The 23,722-nt window shown below is 49.1% G+C and overlaps 1 protein-coding gene and 2 long non-coding RNA genes across 3 annotated transcripts in view; all 3 read right to left on the reverse strand.

The window, feature by feature from the left end:
- Nucleotides 1-3,146: 3,146 nt before the first annotated feature.
- The window catches only part of LOC309346284, a 127,081-nt gene continuing 106,505 nt past the window's right edge, over nt 3,147-23,722 (reverse strand). The window contains exon 2 of the long non-coding RNA XR_014158565.1: nt 3,147-4,386. This is a non-coding gene — a long non-coding RNA (uncharacterized lncRNA). The remainder of the gene's footprint in view (nt 4,387-23,722) is intronic.
- LOC309347168 (uncharacterized protein) overlaps nt 7,862-23,722 on the reverse strand; it is a gene marked incomplete at its 5' end in the record, with an annotated part of 52,328 nt that continues 36,467 nt past the window's right edge. The window contains 7 exons of the mRNA XM_081871508.1: nt 7,862-8,728; nt 10,742-10,883; nt 14,018-14,194; nt 16,534-16,580; nt 17,761-17,874; nt 19,742-19,855; nt 22,333-22,467. Of these exons, the coding sequence (XP_081727634.1) occupies nt 8,367-8,728; nt 10,742-10,883; nt 14,018-14,194; nt 16,534-16,580; nt 17,761-17,874; nt 19,742-19,855; nt 22,333-22,467 (1,091 nt within the window). The 3' untranslated portion in view covers nt 7,862-8,366. The remainder of the gene's footprint in view (nt 8,729-10,741; nt 10,884-14,017; nt 14,195-16,533; nt 16,581-17,760; nt 17,875-19,741; nt 19,856-22,332; nt 22,468-23,722) is intronic.
- Nucleotides 20,262-21,979, reverse strand: LOC309346236. The gene is made up of 2 exons (XR_014158508.1): nt 20,444-21,979; nt 20,262-20,373 (listed from the first exon to the last, which is right to left on the reverse strand). It is a non-coding gene; the product is annotated as an uncharacterized lncRNA (long non-coding RNA).

Genomic DNA, 23,722 nt, shown 5'->3' on the forward strand with positions numbered 1-23,722 from the left:
CCAGATGGGCGGGGTATAAATAATATATTATTATTACCCCTCTTTTAAAGTCTATGGCCGGCAGGAGGGAGTTCCACAGTTTAACTATGTGCTGAATACAGAAGCACTTCCTTTTCTCTGTGTTCAGTCTTCCAACCCTCAGCTTCGCTGGGTGGCTCTCACTTCTAGTACCATGGAAGAAGAGGAGGAAACATCTCCTTGTCCAATTCCTGAACGCCATACATAATCTTACACACCTCCTGCTTGCTCACCTTCCCTCTAAATTAAAAAAGCCCCAAATGTTGCAACCTGTCCCGTTTCTCCATCGCCTCGGTCATTTTGCTCGTCCTTTCCTGAATGCTTTTCCAGCTGCACAATTTTCATTTCCGAGATGGTTCGTTTCTCATTCTCCTCCAACCCCTAAATGCTAAATGCTTATCCTGAAACACACACACCTGGCCTGGCGCCTGTCCGTATCCTGATCTCTCGGCGCGGAGTTTATTAACGATTGAGCAAATGGCTCTGGGCCATGGATCCTGTAACAGAGACCTCCTCTCGCCCGGTGACTCGCCTGCCTTTCATGGACTGTAATGGACTTTCGGTGAGCTTTAACAGGGAAGATAATGTTACCCTGGAGCCTTCTAAGCAGGGCAGAGAGTGTCCGGCCTCCAAGACGAACTTGCTTTTCGCTGTTGCTGCTTTTACAGCCAAAAAAAAGTGACCTTGGTGGTTCTGATTCCACCCAGAATCGATGCGGCTTCAGGTCTTATCAGGAATGGCGCACAAACAGAGAGGTTTATAAAGGGCTTTTTGTTACTCTATCCGTTTTCGTTCTCACAAATGAAACCGTTGAGTTCCCCATTTGCTTTGCTGCATTTCACATTACTTTTTAGTTTGGTGTTGACTGTAATAATTTCCGCAGCCGCTCTTGAGGGCTGCCATTTTGTTTTCCCAGAATGCCCCACATATTGCATCATTTTTTTGGGGGGTGGCCCCCTTGTCAAATAAATGCATGAATTAATAATAATAATAATTATTATTATTATTATTATTATTATTATTATTATTATTATTATTACCCCACCCATATGGCTGGGCTTCCCCAGCCACTCTGGGCGGCTTCCAACAAAAGATTAAAATACAGTAATGCATCAAACTTTTGAATTATGGTGTTGGAGGAGACTCTTGAGAGTCCCATGGACTGCAAGAAGATCAAACCTCTCCATTCTGAAGGAAATCAGCCCTGAGTGCTCACTGGAAGGACAGATCCTGAAGCCGAGGCTCCAAGACTTTGGCCACCTCATGAGAAGAGAAGACTCCCTGGAAAAGACCCTGATGTTGGGAAAGATGGAGGGCACAAGGAGAAGGAGACGACAGAGGACGATGGTTGGACAGTGTTCTTGAAGCTACCAGCATGAGTTTGACCAAACGGCGAGAGGCAGTGGAAGACAGGAGTGCCTGGTATGCTCTGGTCCAGGGGGTCACAAAGAGTCGGACGGGACTAAACAACAACAACAATGCATCAAACATTAAAAGCTTCCCTAAACAGATGTCTTCTAAAAGTCTGGTAGTTGTTTTTCTCTTTGACATCTGGTGGGAGGGAGTTCCACAGGGCGGGCGCCACTACCGAGAAGGCCCTCTGCCTGGTTCCATGTAACTTATAATGTAACATGTAAATGCACGAGACCTCAGCTGCCGACCCCGGTGTGGAGCCATGAGGTCTAGAAACTCGCTCCAAAGCGACGGTTGACGCTGCCCCTGTTTCCGCACTGCGGGTGGCTGGTTATTTTGAAATGCTCAAGAGTCGGAAATTCCCAACCGCACCGGAATTTCTTCATCCCGGTCCCACGCCCTCCTATAGCCACTGGGGCCAGCAGCTGGTGTGTATATGTTTGCGTGTGGCGAGCCCAGTGCCTTGATGCCGTTGTGTGTGTGTGTATGTGTCTTTTGGAAACAGTTTGCCCTGCCCATACAGGTTGGGAGCCGAGGAACCCAGAAACACAGCCTCACTCTGTTCTCAGGAGCCGAGAGCCGAGGGCAAGGCAAGGGCAGGCCAGAGCCTGCCCCCCAAATCACTACCATCTGCACGCAGTGCCTGGCTACCCGTTCTTCCTGCGGGTACTGCGAGGAAGGTGGCGTAGTGCAGAGAGCAAGAGAGAGAGAGAGCCAGGCAGAACAGGTCAGAAATGGGGATCGAGTGCCAAGGAAACTAATCCTCCTCTCGCCCAAGACAGGAGCAGCCCGGAGGGGGTTTCGCTCGCTGGGAAAAGCGAGAGAGGAGATCCCGTCAGCCTGGGTTTGTCAGAGGCTGGCATTGCTGTCACTCAGAAACCCCAAAACAACCGGGGGGGGGGTGGGCAGAGAGACACCTATTTTTGCCTACAGAAGGAGAAAGGATAGAGGGGAAGGGGATCAAGTTGATTCCAAGCCAAAGGCCAGGCGGAACAACTCTTGTCTTACAGGCCCCGCGGAAAGAAATCAGATCCTGCAGGGCCCTGGTCTCATGAGGCAGAGCGTTCCACCAGGCCGGGGCCAGTGTTGAAAAGGCCCTGGCTCTGGTTGAGGCTAATCTGACTTCCTTAGGGCCCAGGACCTCTAGGGTGTTGCTATTTATGGACCTTAAGGTCCTCCGCAGGGCAAACCGGGAGAGGCGGCCCCGTAGGTCCGAGGTTCTTTGCTGAGGGCCGGAGGGTGGTACAGTAGCCATGCCTCATCAGGGGTCAGGGGAAAGGAGGGCGCGTCAAATTTTCCAACTTTCAAATTCCAAAAATGAGGGGTGCCAAGAAGCTGCAGTATGACTTGGGAATTCAAAAGGGATTTTGGTTCAATTCAGGGCTTTTCCTCAGCCGGAACTTACTGGCACCTCTCATCAAATGCAGACTTACCAATCTAAATGTTATCCAATTGCAAAACAAAAACCCCAGCAGATCTGAATTACTCACACCCAAAAATATTTTAAAGACACCTCACCGAAGAAATTTGCAAAAATTAAGTTTCACCCCCTAAAATGGCACACTCTAGTGACACAGGGAGCCAGTAGGGTCCCCTGTTTAAAGCTGTCCTCTGGTCAAGTGGTTTGGATGCCGTAATATCCACAATGACAATCAGAACCATTCTGGGACAGACCACCCCAAGCCAGGAAATGAAATTTCTCCCAAGGCAATAAATGAGGCAAATAAAGTATTTACTCGGGTTTCTTCAACTGTGCCCCAGTACAAAATAATCATCAATTATCATCTTAAAAGTATCCAGAAGATCATCAACAAAAAGCTATAAAGTCATCTTTACAGTATATTACAATTTAAATACATTCAGCCCACTCCCAGTTGGGTTGGGGATACTGTTACCCTCCCACCCATTGTTCCTCCCCTTTTCAAATCTGTACAAGTTCTATCTGATTCAGAGTAATGGATTATTCTTATTAATGACAATAGCAATAATGCGTACTCTGCCCAGTAGGGAAGGAGGGAGAGTCGGTCCTCGATTTGGGTCGGCAGCTGGCGGACTTTGGTCCAGATATGCCCAAGAAACTCTGGATAACTCAGTCGATATGGCACAGGACTCTTAAATCTCATTTTTGTGGGTTCGAGCCCCACGTTGGGCAAAATATTTCCTGCTCTGCAGGGAGTTCGACTCTTGGGGTCTCCCTTCCAACTTTATATGATTTTAAGGAAGGGGACTGTGGCAATGCGGTAAAGCATAGTATATGGAGGCAGGCGGATCTGTGGCAATGAGCATTCGCGATCTTCGTCACCCTGTGTATTGGACTACGACTCCCATCAGCCCCTGTCTCTAATTTCATTAATTTGGTCAGCTAACGTTGCTGCCTCCTGTATAGTTTTTGGGACGTCGCTCTTTCAACAGATACTTCAGTTCCCTATTTATGCTGGAAGTTAAATGTGCAATAGGTGATGGTTTGACAAAGATACATTGAACATGTATAACATATTTTTTTTTTGTTTTCCCCAGCTAGGGCCAGGGCCTTTTCAGCACTGGCCCCGACTTGGTGGAACGCACTGTCACAAGAGACCAGGGCCCTGCGGGACTTGACATCTTTCTGCAGGGCCTGCAAGACAGAGCTGTTCCACCTGCCCTTTGGTTTGGACTCAGTCTGACCCTTATGTTTCCCTCCCCTTATGGTTTTGATTTATAGGCTACTTTTAAAATGAGGCTGCATTTTAAACTGCATTTTAACCTGTGTTTTAAATTGGTGTTTTTCCCCCCTATTATGTTTTTACTGTAATTTTACTGATGTTAGCTGCCCTGAGCCCAGCTCTGGCCGGAGAAGATGGGGTATAAATAAAATTTATTTTTATTATTATTAGCTGCCAGTTCCAGTCACCCCATTTTTGTGCCACATCTAGTTAAGGGTGTGAATTTGAGAAACCGTTCTGAATACAGTGGTACCTCGGGTTACAGACGCTTCCAGTTACATACGCTTCAGGTTACAGACTCCGCTAACCCAGAAATACTACCCCAGGTTAAGAACTTTGCTTCAGGATGAGAACAGAAATCGTGCAGCAGCAGGACAGCAGCAGGAGGAGGCCCCATTAGCTAAAGTGGTGCTTCAGGTTAAGAACAGTTTCAGGTTAAGAACAGACCTCCGGAACGAATTAAGTACTTAACCCGAGGTACCACTGTATATTTAAAACTTGTTTGTTCTTCAATAAACTGATCTTAAGCATTTCCCCAAATTCAAAAGAGAAAGACAATCCAGAGTCTTTCCTCATCTTGTCTGAAAGAGCATGCAATGGCTGATGGGAGTTGTAGTCCAAAATATCCAGAGGGCACCAGGTTGGTGAAGCCTGCTGTAACCAACGATTCAACATCTCCTTGGAAGCACCAATCGCAACTTGGGGTATGCGATTCGCAGGACTACGGAAACCGGGATGGTTTCACAAAGGAGTGGTTAGCAACTGAGCCGCCTCAGAGGCAGATAAGGAGACACAAAGGGGTCGTTTTTCTGAATCAGACTCAAACAGGCCATTTGCCAGACAGTCGCAACTGGGAACAATAAGATACCCCAGGATGAAGGGAAAAGACAAGGCCTTTCCCCGCGGCCTGCCCATGACACTATGCTGCCAGTGTGATGGTCTGGGATTCGGACTCGGAGGCTGAACCTGAGGGATCCCAGCCTGCACAGGATTCCCCGCCTCCAGAACCAGCTGAGCCGGGGCTGGGGCTTGATCCTGAAGGGTCCTCACCTGTGCGGGATCCTCAGGTGCAGGCGTCAGCTGAGTCTGCTCTGGCTCCTGAGGTGATGGAGGACCCACTGCCTGCAGGTGCTCCACTCTCAGCCCCGTCAGGGGAAGGTGGGGTTGCCTCTGGGTCTGGTAACCCTCCAGCCTCTCCAGAGCTGCAGAGGCTCAGGGCAGTGAGGCGGAGGGAACTAAGTTCCCGCAGGAGGAGTGCTCACCTCCAGGCCAGGAGAGGCGAGTCACCAGAGGATCGGGGCCGCCCTATGCCTTGGGGCAGATAAAAGCCAGCCAGCCCCAGTCCTAAGTTGCAGGAGCAACATTATTGGTAGCCTGTTCCTGCCTGCACCCTGTCCTGCTCTTCTGTCAGAGTTCCTGACCCCACCCGACTCCCTTCCTTGGACCCCGCTTCAGCTTTGATGGACAGCCTCCATACCGCACCCTTGACCTCGGACTGGACTCGGACCTCGCTGCACGGTTAGCCCTTGGGACCAGCACAGCCGGAGGCAAATGGCAAGATGGCATTGCCTTGTTCTGCGTACAGAATCCAGCCAGACCGACGGGCGACTCTGATTTCAACACTAGGTTGGCATCTTCCACCACATCTGAAGGTCATCAAGCTAGCTTAGGAGGTGGCGAGTCAGCTAGCTTAGTGGAGATGAGTATTGGGGTGTGTTTGTGTGCAGAAACTGCTGCCACCCTTTGCTAACTGCCGCCTGAGGCAGCTGCTCGCTCAGACTAATGGTAGGGCTGGCGCTAGCTTTCCCCTCCGCAACTGTGCAAACTTACATCATCTTCTGCAACAGAAACCACAGCGGGCATCTCCTAATGTGGAGCGGCTTCTACCCCCCATCATGCATTAGGACCAACACCCCAGCTCATTTGGAGATTACATTTTTAGTCTCAGCTTAGACCAGGGTAGGCAAACTAAGGCCCAGGGACCACATATGGCCCAATTGCCCTCTCAATCTGGCCCACGGATGGTCCAGGAATCAGCGTGTTTTTTACATGAGTAGAATGTGTCCTTTTATTTAAAATGCATCTCTGGGTTATTTGGGGGCCTGCCTGGTGTTTTTACATGAGTGGAATGTGTCCTTTTACAGTGGTGCCCCGCAAGACGAATGCCTCGCAAGACGGAAAACTCGCTAGACGAAAGGGTTTTCCATTTTGGAGGTGCTTCGCAAAACGAATTTCCTATGGGCTTGCTTCGCAAGACGAAAATGTCTTGCGAGTTCCTGTGGGGTTTTTTTCCTCCCCCCCCTTTTTCTAAGCCGCTAAGCCGCTTATCAGCTGATCCGCTAAGCCGCTAATCCGCACAGCGCTTATCAGCTGATCTGCTAAGCCGCTAAGCCGCTTATCAGCTGATCCGCTAAGCCGCTAATAGCGCTAAGCCGCTAAGCTGCTAATGGGCTTGCTTCACAAGACAAAAAAACCGCAAGACGAAGAGACTCGTGGAATGGATTCTTTTCGTCTTGCGAGGCACCACTGTATTTAAAATGCATCTCTGGGTTATTTGGGGGCCTGCCTGGTGTTTTTACATAAGTAGAATGTGTGCTTTTAGTAAAAACGCATCTCCGGGTTATTTGTGGGGAATAGGAATTCATTCTCCCCCCCCCCCAAAAAAAATATAGTCCAGCCCACCACATGGTCTGAGGGACAGTGGACCGGCCCACGGCTGAAAAAGGCTGCTGACCCCTGGTTTAGACCACCGGACCTTCCCCTTCATGGCTGTGGAGCTGGCCAGGGAGCAGGGGCAAGTGTCCAGGGGCTAGATATCTATACCCAGAACTAACCAGCTGCTGCTTCCGGAGGCTAGGAAAATTCTCGAGGACGGAAAGTCTTGCACCAAATGACTCTTAACCATGATGGACTAAATCTGGGCCTTCCAGATGCTCACTAGACTACAGCTCCCATCATCCCTGACCAACGGCCACACTGGCTGGAGCGGATGGGAGTTGTAGTCCAGTAACACCCAGAGGACTACAGGTTCCCCCATCCCTGGCTTGAAACATCCAGGAGCACAGAGGCACTAGATTTAGGGTGGGGGGACAGCATGCCCACCCCCACAGGAGCATCCTCTGAGTCACCTGACAGGCTCTTGTAGGCAGAAAAGATGACCTCTGGTCTGATCCAGGAAGGGAGATCTTAGCTTTGATGCCCTGTGACAAGAGATGGCTGATACAATTGGTGGGGATGTAGGGCCTTCGGCGGGCTTCTCCTTGGCCCATTTGCCACCCCTCCCAGCAGGGCCGGCCCATCATGATGCTCGATGAGGCAGTTGCCTCAGGCGGCAGGCCGTGATGGGTGGCAGATCCAGCCCTCCAAGGAGTGTGGCACTCGCTGCTTCCTGCGCTTTTTGTCAACACCAGCCCCCTCTGCCTGCTTTTCGGGGGTCTCTATTCTTCTCCCTTGCTGCCTTCCCTGGTCCTCCTCCAGTCCCCTCAGGCAGAAGAGGAAGCAAGGGCTGGCATTTCCTGTTTTCCCTCGTGGGAAAACGGCCGGCAGTTGTCAGCAACGCTTGGCCACAAGGCAATCTTCCGCCCTGACCCCCCTGCACTCCATAATGTTGCTTTCCGGACTATGTAGCCAATTGGAGGCTAGGTCCAGATGGGCGCGGCCCAGCTCCTCCAATCCCTTCTCTCCATTCAAATTACACACACACACCCCACACACCTTTAACCCCTTTGTACAACCTGGACTCTCTGAGAAAAGTCCGGCAGCGGAGCCAAAATCCTCCCGGCTTCCATATTGCCTTTGCCAGACTAAAGTTTGGAGGGACGGCTTTCCTCGCATCCAGAGAACTAATCTCCCCAACCGATCCCCCTTTAAGGAGTGGGGTCGTCATCCGGTGACCCAACCTGTTGGGCTTCCGCCTGCCAGCACACGTGTTTCACAGAAGCTGCTCCTCGCTGCCCTAAAGTGAAAGGCAGACAGGAACCCTGACATCTTTACCAAGTCAGAAATACAGCAGCGCTGGGCAAGGATGGACGGACTGCTACTACAAAAGGCTTGATTGGTCAGGAAGGTGCTTTGGGGATTGCACACCCCACTTTTTTCCGGGGGGCAGTGCCACTGGGCTCTTTAGCCCCTGATCGCAGTGCTGACGGAGTCCTCCTCTGCGGGTCCAATTCCCCTCTCCGCATTTTAAATTTTTTTGCACACAGCTTAAACACCGTCCCCTCTCCCACTGGGTCAGAGCAGAGGCCTTGGCAAGGCCGGGGCGGCGTTCAGCCGGTTCAGTTTGGCCCTCTCCTCATTGGAGATGTCTGTCTTTGGTAGCCCGCAGGGCGGGCGCGTTCCTGGGGGTCGCCCCGCCTTGGCCGTGGCCTCCTCCTCCCCGGTCCCACCCTCGGCGTCGCCGTGGGTGAAGTTGCGGATCAGGTGGACGGCGTCGGGCTGCAGGCTGTTGTTGGTGGCGGGTTCCGGTGCGGCTGGAGGAGTCCGCTGGGATTTGCGGTGGATCCACAGCACCAGGAGGACCGAGGTGGGGACCGCCAGGACGAGCAGGGCAGCCAGCGGGAGCAGCACATAGAGGATCGTTGGGTTGGCGGCGCCTGGAATGGAGAGGAGGATGAATGAGGCCTTGCCCGCTGGGAAACAAAAAAAAAAACAGGCATTCCCAACCTGGTCTTTCGGACTACCACTCCCATCATCCTCGGTCAGGCAGCGTGGCTGATGGGAGTTGTAGTCTGGAGGGCTCCGGGTTGAGGAAGGTGGTCCCAAATTACCCCCAGGGCTCTGTAAGCAGAGCAGGAGGCTGCAGGTTCAGTCCTAGGTCTCTCCAGGGATGGAAAAAATGTTTTGTTGGACTACAACACCCATAATCACCTGAAGAGGAAACAGGGCTTAGTGAGCTGGAAGAGTCTGGCGGAGAGCAGTCCAGAATCAGAGGCAGAAGCAGAGGCTGGAGAGGAGCAGGGCCAAGAGGCAGAGATCGGGCAGGCTGGTGAGGAAACCAGAAAGTCCCACCCCCTCCTGAAGGAATGGGTTTCTGTGCAGTCAGTTTAAAACTGACTCACCCCCCCCCTTTTCTTGTTTCTCCAAGAGAGCACTCTAAAATGCATAAAACTTGAGCTGTTGAGCAAATGCATAACAAGGACACAGCTGTATAAACAAACTCTCTCCTTTATCAGTCACGGCAAGGAATGACCCTGACTGTACCAGTAGAACAGAGAAGACACGTCTCTGCCTTATCCTATGTCCTGACCACAAAAGATGCACAGACCTAAGTCCGGGAACAACGCCAGAGCGTGTTCTCAGAGATGACGACCTCTTCCTCCAAGATAAGAGTAGGAAGAGGAATATCCTTTTATGGTCAGAACTACAGGAAGGAATACCCTTTTATGGTTAAGAATACCAGAGCAAGAACATATGTGATGTCATCCTGCGTACATAGGCTGACGTGGTTGGAGTCCTGGGGAAGGAGGAAGAGGGTGCCTGGAGGATATATATATTGCAGGTAATCTCTGATTTCTTTGGACTTGCTGTGGACTCACCACGCAAGTGCCTTCTGCTATCCGGAGAGCAGAATAAACTCTTTCTTTGAACCAACCTCAGTGTCATTTGACTTCCTTCCTCCTGTCCCGGAGCAACGCAGACCCAATCGGTGAACTCCAATAAGGCTACACTCCTGCTTCAACAAGCTTCCCTCTTGCCTGCTGTCCCAGGACCAGAAGAGGCATGAAATACGCCGTCTCCTTTTGCATGGAGAGATGGGGACATAGGCTGCTGTGGGAAGGCAGGGACTTTCATCCTTGGCAACTGATTCATGGGCCCAAACCTACCAGGATGAGTTGCTGTGCTCCTTAGGCCTGACACTCAACCAAGGCTGTGCAGATCGTTGTTGTTTTTTTTGGCTAATAAACAGTTAACTCCAACTTCGAACAGTGTGATTTACTGCCGGCTCACACTTCGACACCCGGGTTTTTTGGGTTCAACGTGGCCCTCCGGGCTTCTCTATGTGGCCGCTCAGGGCTTTCCCCAGGCCCGCCCCTCACTTTGCAACCGGGCTTTAATGTGCCCTTGAACCCAGACAGTGTTCAGAGGACAGAGAGAGGGGTGTGTATACAAGTGGCAGCCGTTGTTGACCTCTCCTATAGCACTCTGGCAGTCAAAACAAAATAAAAAAAATCCTTCCAGTAGCACCTTAAAGACCAACTGAGTTAGTTCTAGGTATGAGCTTTTGTGTGCATGCACACTTCTTCAGATACACTGAAACAGAAGTCACCAGACCCTTCTATATAGTGAGAAGGTGGGGAGGGGTATTACTCAGAAGGGTGGTGGGAATGGGTGATTGGCAGATAGCTGCGATGAGCCTGTTGACGACTCTTAACGACTGCAATAGGTCTAACAGGAAAAAGCAAGGGGTGAGAAGGTGAAAAATGGCTTTGTCATGTATAATGAGATAAGAATCCAATGTCTTTGTTCAAACCAGGTCTCTCCATAGTTTTAAGTTTGGTGATAAGTTGCAATTCAGCAGCTTCTCTTTCCAGTCTATTTCTGAAATTCCTTTGTAATTCACTCTGGCAGTGTTACCCTGGGCCCCGCCAGCGGCTCCTGGCACCTACCTTGGCACATGCCGTCCAGGCAGGCCTCTCGCAGTTGCCGGCAAGCAGCGCCTTCGGGGCAGGAGCAGACGTAGCTGCCCTCGCTGCCCACGCAGGAAGCATTGTCGGGACATGGGTTCGAGGAGCAGGGATCCACAAAGACCTGCCAGATCCAAAGAACAAGGACACAAATTGGTTGCGGAGGGGTGGAGAGGGGGCTGCAACCGGGTGGGGCAGAAATGTTCCAGATCGCCAGAGGTGGTTGCAAAGACGGCCATTTGCAGAAAGCCTGGACTCCACTCTTCTCTCTCTCCCCCCATTCCCCCCCCCCCGAAAAGGCACAATTTGCACAGGCAACATTCTGCGATGCATACGTCACTCAAAGTGAGCGCATCTGCATGCATTTTGCATAACATATTCAACTTTGTGAATGCACTGCACGAAAGCATAGGTTCTGGAAAGCAAGCTGGGACTGTTTAGCCTGGAGAAGACGGAGAGGTGATATGATATAAAGGGAAGTTGTTTGATGTTTTATTACGCTTTTATATATGTTGGAAGCCGCCCAGAGTGGCTGGGGAAACCCAGTCAGGTGGGCGGGGTACAAACAGTAAAAATATTATTACAGTGGTACCTCAGGTTACATACGCTTCAGGTTACATACGCTTCAGGTTAAAGACTCCGCTAACCCAGAAATAGTGCTTCAGGTTAAGAACTTTGCTTCAGGATATGAGCAGAAATTGGGCTCCAGCGGCGCGGCAGCAGCAGGAGGTCCCATTAGCTAAAGTGGTGCTTCGGGTTAAGAACAGTTTCAGGTTAAATATGGACCTCCGGAACGAACTGAGTACTTAACCTGAGGTACCACTGTAGTAGTAGTAGTATTATTATTATTATTATTATTATTATTATTATTATTACAGTGGACGCTCGGGTTGCCAACATGATCCGTGTGGGAGGTACGTTCGCAACCCACAGCACTGCATCTGTGCACGTGCAGGTCGTGATTTCGTGCTTTTGCGCATGCGCAAATTGCGATTTAGTGCTTCTGCGCATGCGCGAGCGCCGAAACCCGGAAGTAAACCGTTCCGGTACTTCCGGGCTCGGCGCGGTGCGCGACACGAAAACCTGAAGCGTCTGTAACTCGAGGTATGACTATATTATTATTATTATTATTATTATTATTATTATTATTAATTACGCCCATTTCAATCCAAAGGGCTTTCACATGGAAGATGTGTTTTCCACTGCTCTGGCAGGTAGGAGCTGAACCAACGACAAGAAAGGGAATTCGGAGTAAACATCAGGAAGAACTTTCTGACAGCAGGATTCTCTTTCCTTGGAGCTTTTAAGCAGAGGTTGGGTGGCCATCTGCCATGGACAGTCTAGCTGAGATTCCTGCATTGCAGGGGGTTGGACTAGATGACCCTCAGGGTCCCTTCCATCTATTCTATGAAGGCACAGGGCATCACGCTCAGCCTTCGAGGCTCCACGGGAAACAACACCCAGATTGATGAAAGAGATCCGCGCAGAAAAACATTGTAAAATTTTTGAATGCTGATGACATTGAAATGAAATGATTGGGTTCTAGTAAAAAAGGGGAAAGAAGAATATGAAAGAAGGGATAGATATTAGATGAAAATTAGGAACAAACAATATGTGAAGAAAGATAGTTAAGGATCAAATTAATAAGAAGGAATTTGCTAATCAATTTTAAATTGGAATACAAGAAAGAAAGGGGGGGTGAGGAAGTCAAGAAAATAGGTTTATGAATGGTAAGAAATTAAAGAGAGGGATTTTTATTCTTAACTTTTTGAATCTTTTTTAGTGTTTTAACTTTTTCTCTCTTTTTTTGGTTTTTCTTTTTTCCCTAATATGTTAATTGTTTGCTTTTTTTGTATTCTGAGGTCTTTTGTATGTTTATGTGCACTGTGTTTTTCTTTATGTAACCTTTTTCTTTGATAAAACTTAATAAAAAATATAATATATATATATAAAAAGAGAGATCCATGCAGCACTGTCTCGACACCCTTGCCCCGTGATCCTTTTAGGAACTGAAGAGTTTTAGCTTGGTGCTTTGACCTTGCCTCACAGAAGCCCCAGACACCCCAGGACCAGGGGACACGTGCTGCCACCTGCCTTATTGCAGGGCAGATTTGAGGGTAAACCATACGTGGAATGAGTCTGTCCCTGCGACTTGATGGAGGTAGAAACTGTCTCTCATGTCTTCTTACGCTGCCATTTCTATGGGGATATACGCTCGGTATTTATCACTCCTGTTATACAAAAATCTCCAAACGGGTCCGAACTTCAATGTTTAAAACTCCTGGTAGAGGACAAGGATCTAGAGATCATGTGAAGAAACCAGAGGCCTTTCTCCTGGGTATGGTTAGCCATGTGGTGTTAAAGAAGGACAGAACGTTATTTATGTATGCTACAACAGCAGCAAGGATCCTTATCGCAAAGTATTGGAAGACACCAGATCTACCCACTCTGGAAGAATGGCAGATGAAGATGACAGACTACATGGGACTGGCAGAGATGACTGGCAGAATCCGAGACCAGGAGAAGGAGACAGTGGAAGAAGACTGGAAGACTATCTTAACAAATATTATAAAAATTAATGAAGGCTAGAATTGACATGGGTTTAAAAATTATGTGGTTTTCAGGGGTGTTGATTATGGAAAAAGAACAGAATTATTAAAGATTTTGGGGAATAAGGGAATGGATTTGCTGATTAGATAATGAAATTAGAATACAGAAGGGGGAGGTATGAGGAGGTCGGGGAAATTAGGTTTAAGAAAATAAGGATGGAAATTATACGTGTTTTTCTTTGTTGTTTTTTGTTTGTGTATGTTATTATTGTTAAACTTGAATAAATATCATTAAAAAAAAAAAAGGATCTAGAGATCATGCTAAGGGTGGCCAAATTCTGTGCGACTGCCTTAAAACTTAGGGAACAAGCTGTACTACCAAAATGGTGATGATGATAATAATAATAATAATAATAATAATAATAATAATTTATTTATACCCAGCCCATCTGGCTGAGTTTCCCCAGCCACTCTGGGCAGCTTCCGATCGAGTTAAAAACAATACAGCATTAAAGGTTTTAAATGTCAATTTTAGATTATATTTTAGTGATAAAGATTTAACATATATTTTTAACTGCCGCTATAACTGTACTGTCTCTGTTATACCCAATTGCAATTCAGTGTATTCCTGTTGTGTTTTATGATTTTCCTGATATTGTAAGTGAGCCGGAACTGGTCTGTGACCCTAATAATAAAATTCATTCAGTACCTCGCAGCGACTGCCACTAAGCCCGGGAGGGCAGTTGCAAAGAAAGGTCTTGTTTTCCATCTCCTGGCATTGCCCTCCGTGCAGGCAGGGGGCGCCACCACAGGCGCTCAGCTCCGTCTCGCACTCTGCGCCTGTGTATCCCTCCCGGCAGGTGCAGAGGTGCCTTCCGCCTTTCACCTGTTGGGAACAGAGAGGAGGAGAGAGAGAGGAACTGGCATTAGCGAGTCTTTGAGTTGCATAGGGAGGGGAATTGTGGAGCACAGGAGGGGGCATAGGAATCGTGGCAGCTAACAGATTGAGGGTGAATCCTGACAAGACAGAAGTACTGTTTTTGAGGGACAGGAGGTGGGCAGGTGTGGAGGATTCCCTGGTCCTGAATGGGGTAACTGTGCCCCTGAAGGACCAGGTGCGCAGCCTGGGAGTCATTTTGGACTCACAGTTGTCCATGGAGGTGCAGGTCAATTCTGCGTCCAGGGCAGCTGTCTGCCAGCTCCATCTGGTACACAGGCTAAGACCCTACCTGCCCTCGGACTGTCTCACCAGAGTGGTGCATGCTCTGGTTATCTCCCGCTTGGACTACTGCAATGCGCTCTACGTGGGGCTACCTTTGAAGGTGACCCAGAAACTACAACTAATCCAGAATGTGGCAGCTAGACTGGTGACTGGGAGCGGCTGCCGAGACCACATAACACTGGTCTTGAAAGACCTACATTGGCTCCCAGTACGTTTCTGAGCACAATTCAAAGTGTTGGTGCTGACTTTAAAGCCCTAAACGGCCTCCGTCCAGTATATCTGAAGGAGCATCTCCACCCCCATCATTCTGCCCGGACACTGAGGTCCAGCACCGAGGGCCTTCTGGCGGTTCCCTTGCTGCGAGAAGCCAAATTACAGGGAACCAGACAGAGGGACTTCACGGTAGTGGCCCCCGCCCTGTGGAACGCCCTCCCTTCAGATGTGAAGGGAACAACAACTACCAGACTTTTAGAAGACATCTGGCGGCAGCCCTCTTTAGGGAAGCTTTTAATGTTTAACAGACCACTGTATTTTAATACTTTATTGGAAGCCGCCCAGAGTGGCTGGGGAAGTCCAGCCAGATGGGCGGGGTCTAAATAATAAATTATTATTATTGAGTTGTTGAGTTGGAAAGTACCCAAGGGTCATCTAGACCAACTCCCCGCAATGCAGGAATAACGCAGATGGGCTAAAGAGGATCCCATTAAACGAAATTGTGGACAACTCACAGATGAACTTGCACAAAGGGAAACTGGCCCCCCAAGTATTGCTAAACCACAACCCTTGTCATCCAGCTCATTGGCCACGCTGGGTTGAGCTTGTGGGATCTGCGGTCAAAGAGGTTCCCCATGCCAGAACGAATAATAATAATAATAATAATAATAATAATAATAATAATTTATTATTTAGACCCCACCCATCTGGCTGGCTTTCCCCAGCCACTCTGGGAGGCTTCCAACAGAACACTAACATACAATAACCTATTAAACATTAAAAGCTTCCCTAAACAGGGCTGCATTCAGATGTCTTCTAAAAGTCTGGTAGTAGTTGTTCTCTTTGACATCTGGTGGGAGGGCGTTCCACAGGGCGGGTGCCACCACTGAGAAGGCCCTCTGCCTGGTTCCCTGTAACTTGGCTTCTCACAGTCAGGGAACCTCCAGAAGGCCCTCGGCGCTGGAGCTCAGTGTGCAGGCAGAACGATGGGGGTGGAGACGCTCCTTCAGGTATACTGGGCCTTTGAGGCCATTTAGGGCTTTAAAGGTCAGCACCAATACTTTGAATTGTGCTTGAAAAATATAATTTTTTATTCCGCCCTTTCCAGCCAAAGCTGGGCTCAGTGGCTAACAACGATAAAAGTAACGCAGCATTCTAAAATCAATTTATTCTCAAATCAATTCAAAATCAAATTAATGGTAACCATTGGGCTAGAGTTCTGTGAGGATTACCAAGTGGAAGTCTTCCTCCAGGCAGATGTAAGGCCCACAGAAAGATCATGGGCTGGCAGATATCACAGATCTAGAATACCTAAGCTACTTTATACTGAGGCAACCCATCTACTATATATTTTGGAAAACTGTCCATCCTGTCTGTTCTCTATAGGTTCGGCCGTCTCTTGATATCTCGTTGCCAAAGTCGGCACAAGGGTTCCTGGGGAGTTGGCAGGGAGGCAATCTTTGTCTCTGTTTGGATGCCATGTTGAATCAAGATGGCGGGCCAAATTGGGCCTGACACTCAGCCCAGTCTGTGGAGATGGTGTTTTCGCTAACAAAGAGCTAAACCCGTCTTTGAACTTTGTGATTACTGGCTGGTGGGGCTTCTGCGGCAGTAGGGCAGTGGTCCAAGAAAGCCGGCAAGGCTGTGAGGATGAAAATAACCTGGCGAGAAGTCTCTGCCAGCACACATTTGGGTGGATTTCTCAGGGTAGCATCCCTAAAATGGCAGCCCCCAATTCTTGCTTTTGAAAGTTTTCTCTTTCAATCCGACCTGAGCACCCACACACTTACCTGGCAGGTCCCTCCATTGCGACATCGTCTCCGGCAAGAGTTTTCTCCTATTTGGGAATAAGGGGGTAAAGTAGAGAATGGGTGTGTGATCACTGAAGTTCTAACCAGTTCCCGTGAGAGAAATACACTATTTATTTAAGACAGAGGTTCCCAATGGGTGCTTCCACATAATCCATTTAGGGGTTCTGTGACACAATTCACATAGCAAAAGCTACCATAGACATATCAAAAATTTCAAAAGGGGTCCATGGCTTGGCTTTTGAAAAACAGCCGGTCCGCAGTACTTTGCAAAATTGGGAACCACTGGTTTAAGACATTTCTGTATCCCTTGATTATTCCCCTTTCTCAGCGGTGTACATAAAAAACTACCTATGGAAAACAAGCCAATAACACAGTAAACATTTTATCCGTAAAACCAAACACTACCTTAAAATGTCTGCCAGAACAAGAAAGGCTTACATCATATCCGCTCCATGCATTGAAAGTGCATCCAGTGGCTTTCCTCAAATAATTCTGGGAACTGTAGTTTTCCCCTCACAGGGCCACAATTCCTGGCACCCTTAACAAACTACAGTTCCCTGATTCTTTGGTGGGGGGGGGTCATGGGGTTTAAATATTTGTGGGGTGTGCTTTAAATTGGTGGTATGGATCTGCCCTCAGTCATGCGCCTGATGTTCAGCAAGGAAGCCAACCAGATTGCAAAAGGCCAGGACAGTTTTCAGCAGAGCTGTCTGGCTCGAAAGCAGCAGTGGGCATCTTCTGGTCTATAAATCCACCTTACAACACCTCCATCCCCGCTTTATCCAAACCTCTGCTGTTGCTTAAAACCGCCGTTTTAACACCTGCCTTCTCTTTTGCTCCCCTCCTGCACCCTGACGTGATGCAAATCCAGAATTGTGATGTGGCATCCCCAGTCCTCCAAAGGCGGCTGCGTGACGACAGCCTTACAGTTCTATGTCTATAGGAAGATAGCTGCCTGGTTCAGAGTCTCTAACCAGTCATCCCTCCAGGGCTCAATTCTCTCATCTGATTGGACAAAGGTCTCTCTAAGGTCTCAGGCACAGGTTTCCCCCTAGCCTTGCTAAGGTGTGGATGTGTTCTTATCACTGGGTTAACAGCCCTTCTCCTTGCTACGGGTACAAATTGCAGTGCGTCAGCCAAATTAAGGCTTACTTTGCCCCGACTCCTGAATGTATGTCGCACCCCACTGGGCTCCCCCGTCCTTACTGATATTGCAGTTTGTTCCAGTCCAGCCATCCAGACAGTCACAGAAATAGCCCCCAATGAGGTTTTTGCACCCACGCGCATGGAGACATGGGTTCTTCTGGCATTCATTCACATCTGGAAACAAGAACATGGGAAACGCCAAGCCAAATCAGAGCAAAGGTCCACCAAGGTAACCCCCACAACTTCCAACAGTGATCAGCCAGATTTCTCTAGGAAGCAGGGGCGTAGTGGCCTAAGGGTTGCCTCTCACTGGTTGTACCCAGCCACTAGAGATATACTACTCTTGTAAATGGAGGTTCAGCCTAAGTATGTGACTAAAACCCAAACGCACCCTTCCTCCAGCAATATGCCCGGTCTGATTTGTAAAGCCATCTAAGAAGAGTGTATTTTGTGGCAACTGTAAATCACACCAGTTAATTAACAGGGTTCAGAACCTCCATAATACTTGGACAGAAGTCATGCCCAGGGACTCCAGACTAGCTGACTCAGGAGAAAAACCAGAGAGATTACACCACTTTGCAAGTACCTGGCCTCACGGTTACAGAGAAAAACCTGAAACCAACACAGAAAGCGCCTGATATCAGCGCAGGATTTAGGGCAGTGCGGGTGGCCGAGTCGAAGGGGTGCAAAATTGAAAAGATCCATAATGGGAAAAGATCCATTTGTGGGCACCCAATTTTGGCTTGCACAGGGCGCCACATTACAAAAGATTACCCAAAGCCTGCCCCTGTTAAAAGGCTGAAAGCTCCGGGTTTTTCACCTCCCCTAAGTGGCAGTTCTGTGGAGCAGCGGAATGAGCACAAACATTCTAACATCCGAGGAGGAGGAAGTCTCAGCCTTCTAGAAGGCTGAAAACAGGGCAGGTGAGGGAAAGAGGGGTGTTGATTTGGGGGCAGGAAAGAAAAGGAAAATCGCACAGGACGAGTTGGGAGGACAAGTAGGTGGAACGTTGGGAAGAGCAGAGCCATCTTTCCCATAGGGCTTAGTGGTGCATGGCGCCAGGGCGCCAGCCTCTCAGGGGCACCTCAGCGAGTGGGGGAGCGGCGCGGCTTTGCCGGCGGCCTCCCCTTTCCCTGCACGCTTCGCCCCGTCAACTATATGGCTGGCGGGCGTGCAGCTTGTCTCCCAAGCCTCCGCGGGAGGAGAGCGATTCCTACAGAGGCTTAGGATGGAAACTGCGCCCCGCTAACTACCATATTTTTCGCTCCATAAGACACACTTTTTCCCTCCTAAAAAGTAAGGGGAAATGTCTGTGCGTCTTATACAGTGAATGTGTGGTCCCTGGAGCCGAATTGCCCAGGGGCAAAAAGCAAATCGTGCTTTTTTATAAAGAAAGAGGGAAGGGGGGGGGGTTGAAAGGAAGCCGCTGATCAGCAAGCGATCAGGAGGGAGATAAGGGACTCTAGTGATAAAGGAGGCTGCCTGGGAGGGAGGAGGTAAAAGCACATGGCTCCTCAGGAATTTTGCATTGGGTAACTCCAAATTCACCATCAGATCACATAGCATATCCATGGCTACAGCCTGCACCCAAAAAAATCACGCATCCACTGTTTCGTGGGGCCGCAATGGCGCAAAAACGTGGTTACAAAGCACGGATCCACATGGATTCTCACGGATCCACATGGATTGGGCTACCCCAAACTCACCGTCAAATCACATATCATGTCTGTGGCCACAGCATGAACCACAAAAATCATACATCCACTGTTTCATTCGGAATTTTTTTTTTTTCTTGTTTTCCTCCTCTAAAAACTAGGTGTGTCTTATGGAGCGAAAAATACAGTATGTGGCTGGCAGTGCGCAACTTCGGCCCCCCCCCATCCGTGGTAATTTGGGGGCGCTGGGCAGATATTTGCACCCCGGCACCGCATCTGCTAAAGATGACCCTGGGGGAAAGGGTTGGAGGGGGTGATGTAACCCAAGGAGGAAGGAGCAACTCTGGACCACAGAATGTCACGCAACGAAGGGCAAAAATCCTCACCGATCTGGCAGGTCTTCCCTGCCCATTGTGGAGGGCAGAGACACTTGAAGCCGTCAGGGAGGTCCTTGCAAGTTCCGCCGTGGCTGCAGGGCTGTGAGAGGCAGTCGGTCACCTCTAGGGGGCAACAAAACAATGCGCTGTGGTTAGGAGGATCCGGCAACAGAGGCAGAGGGAAATCCCAGCGCCTTAATAATCCCTTAACTTTACAGCCATCTAACGACAGTGGAATTAACATAGCGCCCGGCGGTTTGCAAAACTGCACTTCTGCTAGCAGTTACGGCAAGCTGAACCTAATTTGTCTCAGGAAAAGAACAGAGATGTCGCTTTTTAAGGTTTCTGGCTCTCACAGTTACAGAGTTGGGGAAACTGAAACCACACAGAAAGCGTGTATGTGGAATTCAATGCATAAATCATAGAAGAATTGGAAGGGACTCCAAGGCTCATCCAGTCCAGGGGTCAGCAACCTTTTCAGCCATGGGCCGGCCCACCATCCCTCAGACCTTGTGTGGGGCTGGGCTACTTTGGGGGGGGGGAGAACAAATTCCTATGCCCCACAAATAACCCAGAGATGCATTTTAAATAAAAGCACACATTCTACTCATGTGAAAACACCAGGCAGGCCCCCAAATAACCTAGAGATGCACTTTAAATAAAAGGACACATTCTACTCATGTGAAAACACCAGGCAGGCCCCCAAATAACCTAGAGATGCACTTTAAATAAAAGGACACATTCTACTCATGTAAAAACCACGCTGATTCCCGGACCATCTGCGGGCCAGATTGAGAAGGCGATGGGGCCGGATCCGGCCCCTGGGCCTTAGTTTGCCTACCCCTGATCTAGCCAACCCCCTGCAATGCAGGAATCTCAACTGAAGCATCTGCGGTAGATAACCATCCAATGTATTGTCGCAAAAGACTTGTCAGTCCAGCCCAGCCATCACCAATCGGGTGTCCTCCGGCTGCTCTGAACTACAACTCCCATCCTGCACTGGGGCTGATGGGCGCTGTAGTCCAAAACAGCTGGAGGGAGGTCTCGGTTGGCTTGTTTTTTGTTGGTTTTGCTGCAATAGCCCAAACATGGCTATTCCACTGGAATGAATTAATACCAGTTTAGCATTTACTGCAGCTTTGAAATTCCCAAACTTCAGCTGTCTTTCTTTGTCTCCTTTGGAAACACCTTGGGCAGCCCAATTCCCCGAATCTGAAATCCAAAAAACCTCTGACACCTTTGCACTTTAAAAAGTAGTCTATATTTTTGATGAAGTTTAGGATTTCTGGGGCCTATCTTTGGACTGTGTCTCATTTTTAAGCATCCATGTGTGTCCCCAAAATTCATCAGTCCTCCACCACCCCAAAAAAGTGGGAGAAGGTCATCTTGTTAGCTGCAGGTACTGATGTTTGAAACATCAACATTTTTTTATTATTATTTCTTAAACATCCATTTGGCATATACAGAGTTTTAATGCATATAATCTATCAGCAAAATTAAGATGCAAAGTAGGATTTTGCATAACTTGGGTCTGAACCTCAATGAAGGAGAAAATAAAAGTAGGGAAAACACCGAGAAAGTGAGGGAAAATAGGAAACACTTATTCATCCATTTGATGTTCCCTTTCTACCCGGTGGAAAAATTGAACTCACATAAAAATTAGGCATGCGGAATAAATGATTAAGTAGGCTCGGTCTTCTGAAATTCATGCCCATCTATTAAACGGTCTGAATCCAGTAAAAGATCAACGTTTAATAAGCATTTTCCATTCAGATTTAAAATGTGCAAAGCTGAGTGCTCACACACATCATATGCATCCCTACTCGATAACTTCTACCAAAGCAGAAATTTGTGCATTTCCACCTTTGAAAATCTTTACATCTGTTGCCAAAGTTTGCAAGTGAGAGTGCTAACACTCTATTTCCTTCCTCGTAAGTAAACACTGTCATTTGTTTATTTTTTTAAATGCCCTTAAGACCTTAAGACTGTTAAGATTGGTAAAAGCAAACATCGCATTGGTGACAGCAGCCACGAAATTTAAAGACACTTGCTTCTTGGGAGAAAAGCAATGACAAACCTAGACAGCATCTTAAAAAGCGGAGACATCACCTTGCCAACAAAGGTCCGTATAGTAAAAGCTATTGTATTCCCAGTAGTGATGTATGGAAGTGAGAGCTGAACCATAAAGAAGGCTGATCGCCGGAGAATGGATGCTTTTGAATTATGGTGCTGGAGGAGACTCTTGAGAGTCCCATCGACTGCAAGAAGATCAAACCGATCCATTCTGAAGGAAATCAGCCCTGAGTGCTCACTGCAAGGACAGGTCCTGAAGCTGAGGCTCCAATACTTTGGCCACCTCATGAGAAGAGGAGACTCCCTGGGAAAGACCCTGATGCTGAGAAAGATTGAGGGCACAAGGAGAAGGGGACGACAGAGGACGAGATGGTTGGACAGTGTTCTAGAAGCTACAAACATGAGTCTGACCAAACTGCGGGAGGCAGTGGAAGACAGGAGTGCCTGGCGTGCTCTAGTCCAGGGGGTCACGAAGAGTCGGACACGACTAAACGAATAAACAACAACAAAAACAAGAAGCCACTTACCATGCTGACACAACTCCCCACTCCATCCTGGGGGGCACACGCAGCGGAAACCGGGTGAGGTGTTGAGGCACGTTCCGCCGTTGGCACAGAGCTCAGGAGCGCAAGTTAATTCGGCAACGGGTAACGGAAGGAGAGCTGACATTGGGGAGACATGGGAAAGAGAAGGCACAAGGCTGTTTTGCAAATGGGCCTGCCCCAAAGCCACTAGTCCACAGTAAGGTCTGCTAGCTGGCCCTCCCCTTCATGCTTACGGCCACCATGGGTTGGGCATTAAAAGAAAAAAAGACCCCACTCTCATGAAGTTCCTCTGTTCGCCTGGAAATTATCCAGAGAAACAGTTTCTATTCAAGTGCGATTTTGGTTTTAAATACAGTGTAAGGTAGTCTCTGGGACGCGGGTGGCGCTGTAGGTTAAACCACAGAGCCTAGGACTTGCCAATCAGGAGGTCGGCAGTTCGAATCCCCGCGACGGTTGCTCGGTCCCTGCTCCTGCCAACCTAGCAGTTTGAAAGCACGTCAAAGTGCAAGTAGATAAATAGGTACTGCTCCGGCGGGAAGGTAAACGGCGTTTCCGTGCGCTGCTCTGGTTCGCCAGAAGCGGCTTAGTCATGCTGGCCACATGACCCGGAAGCTGTACGCCGGCTGCCTCGGCCAATAAGGCAAGATGAGCGCCGCAACCCCAGAGTCGGTCACGACTGGACCTAATGGTCAGGGGTCCCTTTACCTTGAAGCTAGTCTCTATGGGAGTATATTGTATTCAATTATGGAGTATTAGGGGGCTAACCAGGCTGGGATAGATGGGATAGCAGGCTTGTTGGTTTCTGAATGTCTGACGTAGATTGTTCTGTATAGGACAATGACAATAAAGATTATTGTATTGTATCGTATCGTATCGTATCGTATCGTATCGTATCGTATCGTATCGTATCGTATCGTATCGTATCTTCACTCTGCCAAAGGCGTTCAGGCAGGCAGTGGCAGAGGTTCATGCTCCAGCACTGGGGGGGGGCAGGCAGAGAGCAGGGAGGGGAGGGGCTGGCACACATCCCGGGGGTGTGGCACGTGTCCTGGGGGCGTGGCACGACGCCTGTGGGGGCGAGGCACCCAACGCGGGCAGGGACGGCAGCCACGATGGCACCCCACCAGGATCGCGCCACCGGGGGCGGTGCGCTCCCCCCGCATTCCTCTTCCTCTGCCAGTGCAGGCAGGTGGCTCAGGAAGCGAGCCCTCCCAGCTTCTCCAAGCCCCCACTTTGACCGCTGTATCCCACCCAATTTTCAGAGCTGGCGCAAAATGGACGAGGGAGACACAGGTCTCTTCTCCCAGCCTGGATTGGAAAAAGAACCCTCCTCCCTTTATGACCTCTGCCTCTCCTCCTGGAGCAAAGAGTG

This window comes from Podarcis erhardii, assembly GCF_964252035.2.
Source record: "Podarcis erhardii genome assembly, chromosome: 7".
NCBI classification, from domain to species: domain Eukaryota; kingdom Metazoa; phylum Chordata; class Lepidosauria; order Squamata; family Lacertidae; genus Podarcis; species Podarcis erhardii.